The sequence below is a fragment of the Mustelus asterias genome, chromosome 4 (genome assembly GCF_964213995.1).
Source record: "Mustelus asterias chromosome 4, sMusAst1.hap1.1, whole genome shotgun sequence".
Classification (NCBI taxonomy): domain Eukaryota; kingdom Metazoa; phylum Chordata; class Chondrichthyes; order Carcharhiniformes; family Triakidae; genus Mustelus; species Mustelus asterias.
Window position 1 is genome coordinate 93,201,097 of NC_135804.1, and position 15,337 is coordinate 93,216,433.

General features: G+C 41.9%; 1 protein-coding gene across 1 annotated transcript in view; it reads right to left on the bottom strand.

Annotated features, from left to right (window-relative positions):
- Nucleotides 1–15,337, bottom strand: part of smarca1 (SNF2 related chromatin remodeling ATPase 1) — a 79,251-nt gene that overhangs the window by 23,528 nt on the left and 40,386 nt on the right. Inside the window, exons 12-17 of the mRNA XM_078211368.1 lie at nt 15,098–15,324; nt 12,964–13,085; nt 11,333–11,485; nt 8,149–8,281; nt 2,794–2,942; nt 1,304–1,420 (exon numbers count right to left, since the gene is read on the bottom strand). Of these exons, the coding sequence (XP_078067494.1) occupies nt 1,304–1,420; nt 2,794–2,942; nt 8,149–8,281; nt 11,333–11,485; nt 12,964–13,085; nt 15,098–15,324 (901 nt within the window). The remainder of the gene's footprint in view (nt 1–1,303; nt 1,421–2,793; nt 2,943–8,148; nt 8,282–11,332; nt 11,486–12,963; nt 13,086–15,097; nt 15,325–15,337) is intronic.

A 15,337-nucleotide genomic window follows, 5' to 3' on the forward strand; every position in this document is an offset into this window, starting at 1 on the left:
AGCCTGAAGTTGCTGGGCAGAAATATATATGTAGCAGTGCATACAGCAGATATTTCATAACACATGTGTCAAAGGGTAGGAGCTAGGTTGAAAGGGGTCATAAGCTGCAAAAGGAGCACAATGACCCTTGATATGAATATGAGGTCTGAAGAGAATGCATGTGCAGTATTCCCCCCCCCCAACTTCCGGGGTCACTGACACTTGAGGCAGACAGTGAGAAAATTGTCTGGTCTCCCTGGCTCCAACCCCCCTGCCCTGAACATTCATTTCAATATGGCGGTTAAGGGTTGGGAAGCCAAAACCCAGCTCAATGTCTCCTCTGCCTGACAGCAATATGAGATTTAGGGAATAGACTTACAGGGCGATGGGGAAAAGTATGAGATTGAGAGTAATTAATTACTCTACCATATAGCTGGCACAATGAGTCAAATGGCCTTGTTCTGTGCTGAATCATTCAATAATTTAAATCAAATTAGTTCAGGGGCTGTCAATCCAGTCGCTCGTGGGCATGGTTACCAATAGCTCAAGAATACGTTGACATTCTGTCTGTCTGTTAGAGGAAGTATATTGTGGTAACTGGAGGTGATGTAAGACAGCCTTTTGGAGCAGATGTCAACACATCATGGTGTTAGTGAGTTCAACCGTTTTAAGCACAATCACTGCAATAATGTGAAAACGACACCATAACTGCATTCTTAGAGCAGTTACAGAATACTTAGCATGAAAAGCAGATAAAAGGCTTCTGCACTGGTAAGTCAGGAGGATTTCGATTATGCACCTAAGCATGCTATATCTGGAGAGCTTGATGCCACCACTATTTGCCTGAAATGGAAATGGTTTTGTTCTGCAGCACTGGCAATATCAAGAAATTAAAACGCATTTTAAAAAGTCACAGATTCGAAAGATATTCAACAGTAATATCATTGTAAGAAAAATGTAAATGCACTTTTGCAATTGAGTGTGGGCAGCACATTGGCACAGTGGTAGGCACTGCTGCCTCACAGTGCAGGGACCCAGGTTCAATTTCTGGCTTGGGTCACTGTCTGTGCAGAGTCTGCACGTTCTCCCCGTGTCTGCGTGGGTTTCCTCCTGGTGCTCCAGTTTCCTCCCACAGTCCGAAAGCCGTACTGGTTAGCTGAATTATCCATGCTAAATTTTCCCTCTGTGTTCCCGAACAGGCGCTGAAGTGTGGCGACTAGGGGGTTTTCACAGTAGCTTCATTGCAGTGTTAATGTAAGCTTACTTGTGACACTGATAAATAAACTTTACTTTATCAAACTCAAAGCAGCAAATGCAGTCATACCTTCTGTTTACCTCTGTAATCTTCACCTTCAAAACTATATAAACTTTCTGTTTCCATTGTGAACGACCGAAGGGAACTCTCACCAAGGTTTTGCAAACGTTCTTTTAGTTCGGCTGTCTATAATGGAGAAAATCATTCTATTTAATTACATATCTTCAAGCTGTACTTCAAGATCATCAATAAGGAAGGGCTCCAAGAAAGAAAATGCAATGACATTAAAAGGACAAAAAGAGCACTGAGATTTAATCAGGATGGTGCAGAATTTCTGTGGAGTGGCAATTGCAGTTGTATTGCTATCCTGCTCCTTTATATTTACCCAGGTCGAGAGCTGCATAATTCTCGCTGGGACCTTTGGACAACTATACAGCTCCAGACTACTTGACACCTGCAGCGCAGCAGCGACGGGTGAAGTGAAGCCATGCAGCTTTTACATCCCTTTTACAGTACTAGCTCTTGTAAAGGGCTATGTTTAGAGATTCCAGCCAGCTTGAGAAGCCAGGTAGAAGGTAAGTTGTGGGTGAGGGGTTTGGATGGTTGGGGTGGGAGATGGGGTTGGTTGTTGAGTCAGAATATTGGGGGTAGGGGTATAATTGGGAGTCAGGAGTGGAAAGGGGGTGTGGAGGGTAGTTGGGAGAGGGGTAGTCTGGGGGTGTGGGGGGGGGGGGGGGAAGGGAGAGAGAGAAAATCAGTAGTATAATGACCCAGTGAGTACAAAGTGGCTTTAGTTCTAGTAACCTTTCCTGGGTAATTGTTCTGCTCGGAGAGTCGGAACCACCCAAAGTCTCCAATTATAATCAGAGTTTGGGATCGTTCCCAATGCAGGGTAATTGCGCATCAGAAGTTTAAACTCCCCAGGAAATTGCTGCGCAGTCCTTGCGTGGGGACTTCCAAGGGGTCCCCCTGCACAATTTCTGGGGTACCACCCCCCTCAGGGAACGGGGGATCTGGGTCTGTATTTGGTGCACTGCAGCAACAATCAAGTTAAGTAGTACAAGAAATTTATAGCACCTAAAATCAAAAAGTGGCTCCCTTGATGGTCTGACTAATTAAAAAGTGAGCAGCTTTGTCACGCAGAACCAAGAAGCGATGAAGTTTGACCCCTGACCTGTGTTGACTGGGGTGGCAGCAGGGCACTACTATTAACTTCAGAACTCCCTTCATTCGCAAGGGGGAGAAGCTCAAATGGATTCCTGCTCTTAATCACTAGCCAGCAACCATTGCGGGAAAGCATGAGTGGATGGTGATATCAAAGCATCAGGCTCTGATGGAATCCTTCCATCCACAGTCAGATAACAAGTCAGCACGGTCTGTACTCAGCCGTGTTCCAGCAGGCACCAGTGCCTGTAATGGACCAAGCACCAATATTTCTCACCATTGTGATCGTAACATTCACATAGCAAATAAAAATACATAAAACAAGTTATTACAGCAGCTAACTGAACATAAAGAGGAGGAAAACGTGCAGTCAAGAAACAATTGGGTATTTGTACCTTCTTTTCCCCTCTCTCCAATATAGTGTCAATGTCTTCATCAGTTAACTCACTGTCTTTGGTGGCAAAGACGTGGGTTGCGCCATGGCGAATCATTTGCAGCATTTCATCCTTGCCTAGTTTGTTGGTCTGTTGGTCAATCAGCCTGCCTAATGAAATAAAGAAATGCCAAATGTCAAGATGCACATTGAAACAGACTGGACTTAAAAAACTTTTCCAGTTCTCCAACTTATTACCACATTAAATAACTGGTAAGTCTCTCCAGCCAAGGAGTGGTCAGCCTGTGGAATTCGCTACCACAGGAAGTAGTTGAGGCCAAAACATTGTATGTTTTCAAGAAGCAGTTAGATATAGCTCTTGGGGTGAAGGGGATCAAAGGATATGAGGGGCGGGAAGGGGGGAGGTGGGGGGAGATCAGGCTATTGCATTGCATGATCAGCCATGATTATAATGCACAGTGGAGCAGGCTCGAAGGGCCGAATGGCCTCCTCCTGTTCCTCTGTAACTAAAATAAATCAAGAACAAAAGCAAAGCAAAAAAAAGATACTACTAGTAACTTCTGCATTCCTGGTAAAAGAAATTCATGATGTTTATATCAACCTGAGAACAACATTGCTAATTCACTGGCCACATCGTCCAGAGAGAAACCCAGTACAAGCTCATTTCACACTCTCGTCTCCCATTGGCAAATTTACCTCATTCCTCCTCAGAAAATATATCACCTCAAACTCCTCCGCAATGAATTCATCTGCTATGTGCACCCCCTCCCCCATCCTCACTACACCTCTTCAGCAGCTTGTCTGTGCCCTCCTGAAGTCTTTCATCATCTTCCCCATTGCTTATTGCACTGCCAAGTTTTGTGCTACCTACAAATCTCAAATCCGTACTAAGTCCAAGTCAATAATGTACCTCAGAAACAGCACTAAACCCCACACCACACCATATCTCCCTCCGGTTCAGAAAACCTCTTTTTATGTCTGTTTGCCAGTTTTGTATTTATGCTGTTACTACCCATTTTAATGCCTGGGCTTCAATTTTGCAAACAAGCCTACATGTGGCACTTTATCAAATATCTTTTACAGTTCCATGTACACAACATTAGCTGCACTGTCGTTATCCACCCTTTCTGCTAAAGCTCAATTGTTAGTCAAATACAATTTGCCCATGTGTGCAGGCCCTCCTTACATTAATCCTTACTTGTCCAGAGGAATGTTAAATTTCTCCTGAATTATTGGTCCAGATTTTCAGTCGCCAGAGGGTTGTACCCCAAAAAGCTCTGGTAGAGGGACCCCCCTCATAAATCCTCAGGCAAGGACTGCATGGGAATTGCCCAGGAAGTTTCAACTTCCGTTGGACAGTTACTGTGCATGTGGAACCTTCCGAAACGCCAATTTAAAGTTGGAGACTTCAGATGGTTTTGATTAAATTTAGCAGAATAGTTACCCTGAAGAAAATTAAAACCAGTTCTAACTCCTGGGTAACTATACTGCTGATGCCCTGCCCTCCCCTGACCCCAACGTCCCCAATGGACTACCCAACTATTTCCCCCCACCCCCTGCAGCAGCTTTGGAATAGTCCTTTTCCTCGGTAAACACTTGCAGCTTACTCACTTAATACCTCAGTCATGCCTTCTCCCTCCACTTAAAGATCTTCATTTGGTTTTCCTAAACCAGCCCCACCACTCCTGACAACCCTTTTGCTCTTCACATGTCCATAGAAGCCCTTTGAATTCATTTTTATGTGAGCTGTCAATCTACTGTCATATGATGTGACGCGGTTACGTGAGGTCAGGATCAACTGTAATAAAGACAGACGTGTAACAAAATTGACTCTGGTGGCTGTGAAAATTGATGCTATGGTGCCAAATGTCACAGGTAAGATATCAGATCTGTCAAAAGAAATGGAATTACAGGTGGATATCACATTATACGATGCAATGCGCTTGTGACCAGAATAAATGAAGCAAATTTTATTCCCTGCAACACTTGTGCAAGTATACAAATGCGCTCAGACCATGAATTATATTGTGTGAGGAGGGAACTGGGTGGAGCTGCGATCAAATATGGTTCGGGGAGCAGCATTTCCATTTCTCATTAAGTGGCAACAACACAAAAACATTCCCAATTAAGCAGCAGATTGCAATTCCATTCACTGGCCATGAATAGCTGGTACTGGAAGATGTCATAAGAATGTTCTTCTCTGGTTGGGAATGAAGCACATTGCGGAACAGAAAGTACTTGAAATCTAACTGCACTACATCTTAACTGGAAGTCCAAAACTAGGGGTCACAGATTGAGGATAAAGGGTAAATCTTTTAGAACTGAGGTGAGGAGAAATTTTTTCATCCAGGGAGTGGATGAATTCACTCCCACCAAATGTAATTGAGGCCAAAACGTTGCCTGATTTCAAGAAGAAATTAGATACAGCTCTTGAGGCTAAAGGGATCAAGGGATATGGGAGGAAGGGGGGAAATCAGGATATTGAATATGATCATAATGAAAGGCAGAGCAGCTCAAAGGGCTGAATGGCCTACTCCTGCTTTTAGTTTCTATGTTTCTAACTCTTGATGCCAAAGCTAGGTATCCAAAAGAAAAGTGATTTCCTCAAGTCAAAGTTGGGTTAAAGAGAAAAAGACGTACTATTTAGACATGTCCTGTTCTTTCATAATTGTAGACAAAGATTTGATCTGCGAGGATTTGAAGCAAGAACATTAAGCTCAATAATTTCCTTTCCTCTGTAAGTTGTATCCATGTTCGCCCGTGCCGATCTTGCTAACAATTTCAATCCCCTACATTAACCATGCTTATGGCCATGATGTTCGATCCACACATTATAGCTTTGAAGTTCAAAATCCACTCGTTGTTAATGTATCAATTTAGTGACAGCAGCAGTAGTATAAAAGTCCTGAAATGGAGGGCAGTCAGAGGATTCCCACATCATTAAAATATGGGTAAATGTGGCACAGTTGGTAGCACTTGCAATGAAGGATCAGGAAGCTGTGCGTTCAATCCCTCCTCTCAGGCTTAAATTAAACTGGCACAGCTAAAGACATACTGCTTCAGCAACTATAAGAAAAACCCCATGATACAGAGTTCTGCTAGTGTCGTGGCCAACAATTCCCCATCAACTAATAACGCTAAAACAAAATTGGCAGTTCATCTGAGAGCCACGTACAAGGCGGCTCTCATATGTACCACAGAACAAGTCATTGCAAATCATGCTTTAGGAAGTGGTTTCTAATTGTTTCAAAAATGTTGTAAGTGAGATCATTTGAATTACAACAACTCTCCAGGTTGGATAGTCATAAGCTTTTTCCTAAGGTGGAAGTGTCAATTACAAGGGGGCACAGGTTCAAGTTGAGAGGGGGAAAGTTTAAGAGAGATGTGTGGGATAAGTTTTTCACGCAGAAAGTGGTGGGTGCCTGGAACGTTCTGCCAGAGGCGGCGGCGGAAGCAGGCACATTAGCAACATTTGAGAGGCATCTGAATGGGCACGTGAATACGGAGGAATAGATGAATACAGCTGAGTAAGAGTAGAAGGTTTTTTTTTTAGTTTAATTAGGGCATCATGATTGGCACAAGCTTGGAGAGCTCAAGGGTCTGTTTCTGTGCTGTACATTTCTTTGTTCTCGTCTGTAAAGCTTTAGAAAGTAATTATCTATTGTAAATCAGACTGAACAAAGGTCAGCACCAATTCTTTCTTGCACATGTATGTAATTTGTTCCCTATTTGTCATTAGCACTTGTGGAGTTGAGTCTGATGTGTTTGCATTGTGACCCTGTTAATCTCCTGCTGCAACTTGCTATGGAAGAGACCATATCTGACAACATGCACCAAAACAGCATTTCAAGACCATAATTTTGCTACCATGATGATCGGTACAAGTAGATCTCTCTTGGTATTTCTCAAAATAAGTTCAAAGGACCGCTCTTTTATTAAAAATGAAGCTTTTATGTTGTGCTGGGGATAATATCATGGCCCATGTTTTATACTGGATAAGTCACTGGGTGAATCCACTGATGTGGAGATGCTGGCGTTGGACTGGGGTAAACGCAGTAAGAAGTCTCACAACATCAGGTCAAAGTCCAACGGGTTTATTTGGTAGCAAAAGCCACTAGTTTTCAGAGCGCTGCTCCTTAGTCAGGTAAGTGGGAGTTCTGTTCACAAATAGAACAACCGCCCTGTTTGTGAACAGAACTCCTACTTACCTGACGAAGGATCAGCGTTCCGAAAGCTAGTGGCTTTTGCTACCAAATAAACCTGGTGTTGTGAGACTTCTTACTGAATCCACTGACCCAGAGAAGCTATAAAACAGCCTGGGTTTTCACCACTCTTATGTGCTTTTATGCATTCAAAACTCAGGTGCAATAATGTGAAGTGATTTAAATGCTCAAAGGCCCCTTTCAATTGAAAAAAGACCTTCATCAGCTTTCTTTTAAGAGAGCAAATTCCCACCTGCTCCTAAACTGCTTTGATTGACAGGACATCTGGGGTAGCTCAGAGACAGAAAAGGCCACCTGGCTTTTCAGATTTAATAGGCTCCATTATTTATCTTTCCAGGGTTTGTTTTTATAGCTATGCTCATTATAAATGCTTTTCTCAATTTCAAATGTTCCAGAATCAATTATCTCACAGGGGAGCTGAGTTCACATTTTAATTGACTGTCTTAAGAAGTTATTCAAAGATTTTTCATCTTTGATGTGGTGAAATTGATGTTTTATCTTTACACAGATTGACAACTTGAGGGGGAATTTAAGTTTGTTTAATATGTTTTTACAATGAGAGCTTTTTCAGCACGAGATGTTTTAGAAGCTTTTTTCTTCATCTTCATTTCAAAGATACGGTTCCTGGGTTCTGCCCATTGTGGTTATTGGATGGGTGGTTATGTAGGATACATAGGGGGTTGCAAGGAGTATGGGGTATATGGAGCAGGGAAAGGGTATGAAGATATTCGGGGCATGAGTGGAGTATGGAGGGCATGTCAAGTGGGTGCCAGTGTGAGGAGGGTGAGGGTTTGAGGACCTGACATTCATCAATAAAACCTGGCAAATGTCCCAGTAAATGGTGGCCAATGTTTCAGTCTGCTGGCCTTGTCACCCGTCGCCTCAGTCCTGTCTCTGGAGGACACAGGCCCAACTGCATCCCATCACCACCTCCCTAGCATGAAAATATGACAGCCTGGGGCCTAATTAAAGGAGGCGGGTCTGTCTAGTCACCTTCCCACCTCAACAATGAAAATCCAACCCTTTGTTTCTAAGTGCATGAGAATATAATGTTGTGCCACGCTTAGAAACATGGAAAATCTAACATGTCAGTGAGACTAATGAAACATCCCAAGTCAACGTTGCATTCATACCTTGCTGAATAACAATTGAATCAAGTCGCAGTTTCATCTCAGCCCTTTCAACAATCCGCTCTTCTACTGTGTTGTCGGTGAGGAGCCGAAAAACACGAACTGTTTTTTTCTGGCCAATACGATGTGCACGGTCCTATTTAGAAAGAAACATCACAATATCTTTTTAGATGCCGCATGCATTGGTAAAAGGAGGTCTTGTGGCACAGTGAATAGGGTCCCTGCCTCTGAGCCAGAAGCTCCAAGTTCAGGTCTTATGGCCAAGGTGCGTTCACTCATGATATGGTCAAATGGTTAAGTATCAACTTGCAAATCCTTCCAGGTCAGCATGTGATTGAAAGAATGTTGGAGACTCTACCATCACTACCGCCGCTCCAGGCAACAATATGCATGTAAAAGTGCATCGTGCCACAGCAGCTCAGAGTCCTTGGAGGCTGGTGTGGATCAGATTGGTGCCAACAACACCATGTTCAACCCCTGTTCAGGCTGGTGTGCATTCGAGACCTGCCTCATTGCTCTACCTGTGGCGACAGTCCTGGTGCTGTGGGCTGGCTTCAGATAGAGAACTCAAGAAGGAGAAGAAGAATTGATTAAGAAATCCAAATGTATATGCTGTGAAGTTAATGTTTATAAAATTATTTTTAAAAACTTGTAAAATGCTAACAGTTGTAAAATTACATGATCTGTTTAAAGAAAAGGTAGTTTTTTTTTGCTATGTTTAGAGAGTTAAAAGAAATGCAGATGCAAATGTAAATACACAGGGAGCAGAGAGTGAAACATTGTATCACTAGCCGAGGCAGTAATGCTGCCAAGACAACAGGTTGTTTTTGAATTTTAACCAATCAATTTAAAACAGGTATTTGAATAGTAGCAGCCTATCGGATTTGAATTTGATGTTTTGATAACCCATAAACCAATCCTATTGTGTGAATTTTGGTCTATCGTCAGGGTATAAAACCAACTCCCAGCTCCAAACTGCCAGAAGACCGCCTGCCAGTGACAGCCACACATTTCACATAAAGAGACAGAGAGAGAGAGAAAGACACAGACAGTAACTGTTCTCTGCTAGTTTAATAGCCACTTTGATGTCTTAAAAAAAAGCCTAATCTCAATTGTAAAGGTACCAACAGAGGGCAGAAGAAATCAGCAAAGACCGAAAATTCCAGAAAACGAGAAACCTGATTGCATTTTGAGTGTGACTAAAAATTCCATCTTTTTTGTTAATGAGTGGGATTTTACAGAGAGATTATGAAGCGGACTACTTCTCTTTGAGTGGTTGAGTGTTAGTTCTCAGAGAGATCAACCTCCCCTTCGTAACATATAGAAAGTCTTTCTAACCTCTCTGTATATACTTTGTAGAGGTGTACATCAAAGTCACAGCTGAACACTTTAAAACCAACTTCTTCAGCAACCCTAATAAGCAACAATGGGGAAATGAAGCATAACCAAATTGCAGCTATCAAGATCAGGTTCAACACTCAAATTCTAGTTAGTACTATTAGCCTGAGCAGTCCTGAGGGTACTGCAAATAGTACACAGCACTATTAAGTTCTAAAGACAAAGGTCAGCCAGGGTTCCTGCTCTTTATTGTGATGAAGTGACTTGTCAGATAGTGTGCCTATGAAAGTCAAGTGAGGCCCCTTATGATATCCTATACAACAGAGCTTTCCGTCAACAACAAAAACACGCACGACTATACAGGAGAGTGCTGGAGATATCTGAGGCACCAAATTTCATTCCTCCTTGACGAAAGGAGGAAATAAAAATGAAAAAACATAAAAATGACTAATATGCCTAATTCATCATAGAGCTCACTTCATGAAGGACCTGCATCGTCAGTGTAATAAAGGCAGAGAAAGGAAAAAGCTGTTACAGTTCCGCAAACTTTGCAGAATCTTGGTCCGCTATTACACTGAAAATGTGTTTTTTTAAAGATACACTTTCAGCAACATTTCTGATCAAGAATTCCCTACAAAGATCTTAATCCTGTCCCTCTCTTTTTGGATGCTGACAGACCTCCTTTTACTTGAAATAAAGTTCTTTTTTGAGAAGGAAAGGAGAAAAAGAAACACAGAGAAACAAAAGGTAGGAAGAAGGAGGAGCAAAAGAGGGAGAATGCAAGCAGGTTAGAGATAGAGAAAGAAAAAGAAAGGCATCTTAGAATCATACAGTGCAGAAGGAGGCCATTCGGCCCATCGTGTCTGCACCAGTCATAATCCCACCCAGGCCCTATCCCTATAACCCCATGCATTTACCCTAGCTAGTCCCCGTGACACTAAAGGACAATTTAGCATGGCCAAGCCACCTAACCCGCACATCTTTGGGTTGTGGGAGGAAACCAGAGCACCCGGAGGAAACCTGCGCAGACACGGGGAAAATATACAAACGCCACACAGACAGTGACCTAAGCCAGGAATTGAGCCCGGGTCCCTGGCCCTGTGAGGCAGCAGTGCTAACCACTGTGCCATCCAAAAGAAGGAGCTTGCATTCTAATCATATTTTTCAAAAGCATAGCATTGCACTAGATGTATAGTGAACCTCTTTCAAATGCAGAGATTGCAAAGGCATCAAGTAACTCAGCAATCTAAAGTCCTTAAAAGAAAGAATTTGCATTAACGTTGGGCTTTTCATAACTTTAGGACAACGCAATGAAGAGCTTTGGTGTGCAGTCATTGTTGCACACTGCAAAATGTCAAAAACAGCAATGTGTTGAATACTTGGATAGTGTGTTTTAGTGGTGTTAGCTGAGGGACAAATATTGCTAAGGACACTGCAAGAACTCCCCTGTTCTTCTTTGAATAGAGCCAAAGGGCAGGATTTTCCGGCCGCGCTGGCCCCAAGGGCAGAAAATCCGCCCGAGGTCAACGGACCTTTGCGTGGTCCGTGTCCCATCCGCTATGATTCCCGTGGAGGGCGGCGTGGTAAAATTCTGCCCATAGTATTGTTAACATTCACCTACGAATATAGATGAAGGCCTGAGTTTTAACAGCACATCCAAAAGGAAGCACCTCCAACACCCTCAGGTACCACACTAAATTGTCAGTCTAGATTACCCTGCGTTGGGCTTGAATCCACAAAGGCCATAAGACCGTGAAACCTCTGATTCAGAAGTAGATATGCTACCCACTCAGCCAGGAATAATTACAATGACAGGCCAGACTTTTAAGGAAGATGGACCATTACATACCATAGCCTGCAAGTCAACCTGTGGATTCCAATCTGAATCATACAGAATAACGACATCGGCTGTTGCTAGGTTGATACCAAGACCTCCAGCTCTGGTACTCAGCATGAATATGAATTTTGAACTGTTGAAAGCATTGAAAGAATCTATTGCCCGCTGTTTAAAACAAGAGAAACATATATGAGTAAACACAATGGCAGGGTCCAGTCAGTTCAGCTCTTCCCAAAAAAAGTGACACATGCCAAAACATTAGTTTTTTTTCCTCACATATACTAATAGACTTAATATGTATTTAATAATGATGGTTGAAATGACATTTTTGCCTAAAAAATATACAGCAAAATTCAGTGTTTCTTCAACTCTTATTCACCACTGAAAACAAGCACAAAAGAAAGAATTCCTACACAAAATCATTACGTGGTCAAATCTTTATCTGTTGATTGAATTGCTGTGTATTTCCACAAGGTTCTGATTTTATTTCAGATTTCCACTATTTAGCATTTGTAAAGGATTCCATTTTTAAAGTTGCAATGTACAATTAATGGCTGCCAACAAAATATCCTTATCTACTAGGGCTGACATAAAAATAATGAATAAATGATGAAACTGAGTGGTGGGAATCAACAAAGTCCATGATAGCAGTGAGGTCCTCCGAATGCCTGAAACAGTGGTCATAATATTATCAGGTTTAGGATAATTTTGGAAAAGAACAAGGTACAGAAGTCATAAAAATAGATCTGGCCCAGGTGGATTGAAATCAAAACTGTGTAGGCGACCCAGTAGCTGGGCTTTTTAAACTGGTCTCCAAGCTTCTAAACTGAAGGGAGCAGATAGAAGAATCAGCCCAGATTTTCACTCCTGATTAGGTGACTGAGGGATCCTGTGTATACTTAGCCCCGTTTGCTTCAGTCTATGCATAGACTTCATGTTAAGATATTTCTACCAATGCACAATTATATTTAAATACTAGACTGTAGGGGTTAACTAACTCTGCCAAGTTGAACAATTGTAGCTAACTTGACTGCATGTAGAATCAGGAGTCATGATGGGTTAACTAAAAATTGACTGCATTCCTGCAAACAACAGTTTCCCATAACAGCAGCTCCGAGGATTATTTTTCTAGATGGAGACAGCATGCGAAAAACATTTCCAATAATTAGATAAGGGTTGAAATATATTTTGGCTTTAATGTGTGTGTGTTCAGTTCCGGTCAGTTCAGTTCAAGGCCTGGCTGAGAATCCAGTCTGCAAGTTCACATTTCTGCTTCTGTCATGTTAATTTTTAAAGTTTTATTCAATAAAAGAAAACCATTTTAAAAACTCGCACCAGTGCTGTCCTCTCGTCTCTTCAAACGAATGAATTGACCCAACAGTGACTCTAGCTGGAAAGTTCCCAGACATGGAAATCAGATGATGACAGGATTTGGCCAGGATTAGTTATTCATCACAACCTAGCACAAATCAATTTTACAAAGACGCAAGCCTTATGGGGCTCACATCACAAAATGAGGCTCAAAATTGGGATTTGTTGTGATGTAATTTGGTAATACACTGGACAATGTCATTATCTTTATCCCATCTGCAGAAGCTGGGAAACTACATATTATTTGAGAGAACATGAGCATCATCACAGACCTCTCTTTCTTCATGGGGAGTTTGTCCATCAAGACGGCAATAGTCATAACCACGCCACATACAGTAATCTTCAAGAATATCCATCAAGCGGGTCATTTGGCTGAAAATTAGAACTCTCGAACCTTCAGGACAAACAGTTAATAGAAAAAAACATGGAAGAACATCCCTCAAATTAAGTAGTTACGTTAGCAACAGCCGTAGAGCCTAAAATTTCAGGGTCCATATCTCAATTCCCGAATGATAACAGTTACAAAGGGCGGACTTTTACCGGTACATCCGCCCAAGGTTTGTACAATCCCACCCATGGCCAACGGAGAATGCCATTCTCCTAGTCTCACCTGCCCCCAGAATCGGGGTGGGCATGCGGTAAAATTCCAGCCAGAGTGTTTTTATTTAAAATAAGTGGCATGATTGTCCACAAATAGACTCCATTATGGATGAAGTTTTTTTTCAACCCTCTCAAATTTCAGGCTTACTGTCCATTTTTGCAATGATAGGAGTTTCTTCTTTTAATTTAATATTACTTTTAACTTCTCTAATCATTTATGGCTGTACCATTTTTCAAATTGAGATTTTATTCCAGAAAAGAATATACGTTTGCCAGGAAATAGTAATTATAGAACATAGAACATAGAACATTACAGCGCAGAACAGGCCCTTCGGCCCACGATGTTGCACCGACCAGTTAAAAAAAAAAACAAAAACTGTGACCCTCCAACCTAAACCAATTTCTTTTCGTCCATGAACCTATCTACGGATCTCTTAAACGCCCCCAAACTAGGCGCATTTACAACTGATGCTGGCAGGGCATTCCAATCCCTCACCACCCTCTGGGTAAAGAACCTACCCCTGACATCGGTTCTATAACTACCCCACCTCAATTTAAAGCCATGCCCCCTCGTGCTGGATTTCTCCATCAGAGGAAAAAGGCTATCACTATCCACCCTATCTAAACCTCTAATCATCTTATATGTTTCAATAAGATCCCCTCTTAGCCGCCGCCTTTCCAGCGAAAACAATCCCAAATCCCTCAGCCTCTCCTCATAGGATCTCCCCTCCATACCAGGCAACATCCTGGTAAACCTCCTCTGCACCCTCTCCAAAGCCTCCACATCCTTCCTGTAATGTGGGGACCAGAATTGCACACAGTACTCCAAGTGCTTCAAATTCCTTCAAACGTTTGCCATTGCTCATCTACCATCATATTTTTCAATCTAATTCCCAAATCTACCTCAGCAACACACCCTATATTTAAAAAAAGTTATGGCTTTGAATTTAAGACCCTCATTTCAGTCTTGACCACATTACTCTCACACTTAAAATACTCTCAAATTTCAAATAAAATTCAATCACATTATGATCCTCTTTCGAAAATAATATTTTGCTACTGGATTAATAATCAACCAAGGCTCATTACACAAGGCTAGATCAAAAGTTGGTTGAGTGGAAGGTAGGAAGCAAGCTAGGAGAGTACTGAAACAGTCAAATCGAGAGGTAATATAGACATGGGTGAGTGTTTCAGTAACAGATGAACTGAGGCAGAATTAGGTGAAGTTACGGAGGTGGAATTTGGCAGTCTTGGTAATGGAGTGGATATGTGACTGGAAGCTAATCTTGGAGTCAAATACTACACCAAGGTTTCAGAAGGTCTAGTTCAGCCTCAAGTCATTTGGCAGATTACAACTTTTTTTGTTTAGAAAATCTACCATTCCTAATTTCTTCTGTGCCAACACAGAAGAAAGAAATTCATGCAATACTGGATTACAATCGAATATAACTTAACCTTAAGAATACAGCTGCCTATAGCTGTACAGTTTTTTGGCATCAGTTACTGCCTCCAAGTGTGAATTACTGGATCTACAGGGAACCAATGACAACATGGCCTGTAAAAAAATGGGATTTTAAATAAATCTGCTTTTGAATTAGTCAAATTAAGCCCAGAGGCTTGGCTTAGTGATTTTATTTACTGTGTCCCCACATTATGTAGCAAAGCTCAACAGGCTAAGAGGGCTTACAGATATGAAAGGGAAAGAGTGACACACAGTGGTCATCGATCTTCTAAGATAGGAGATAGAAAATCCAGCAAAGTAAAATCTCCTATTGAACGAAGCACCAGCTTTCTCAAATCACCTACTTTGCTCTCTCAATTTAGGCAGCAGTTTATCCAGAACCACCATCTTGCCACAGTTGTACACCAGATGAGTATCTGTCGTGTAAGGAGGACCAGGTTCAGCGCCATCAAAGAGATATGGGTGGTTACAGCATTTCCGCAGCTGCATTAAGATATTCAACAAGCGCATCTTGTCCATCTTCCCAGCGGAGTTCAGAATGTCAATATCCTTCATCAAGATTTTTGTGTACCTGAAAACATCAA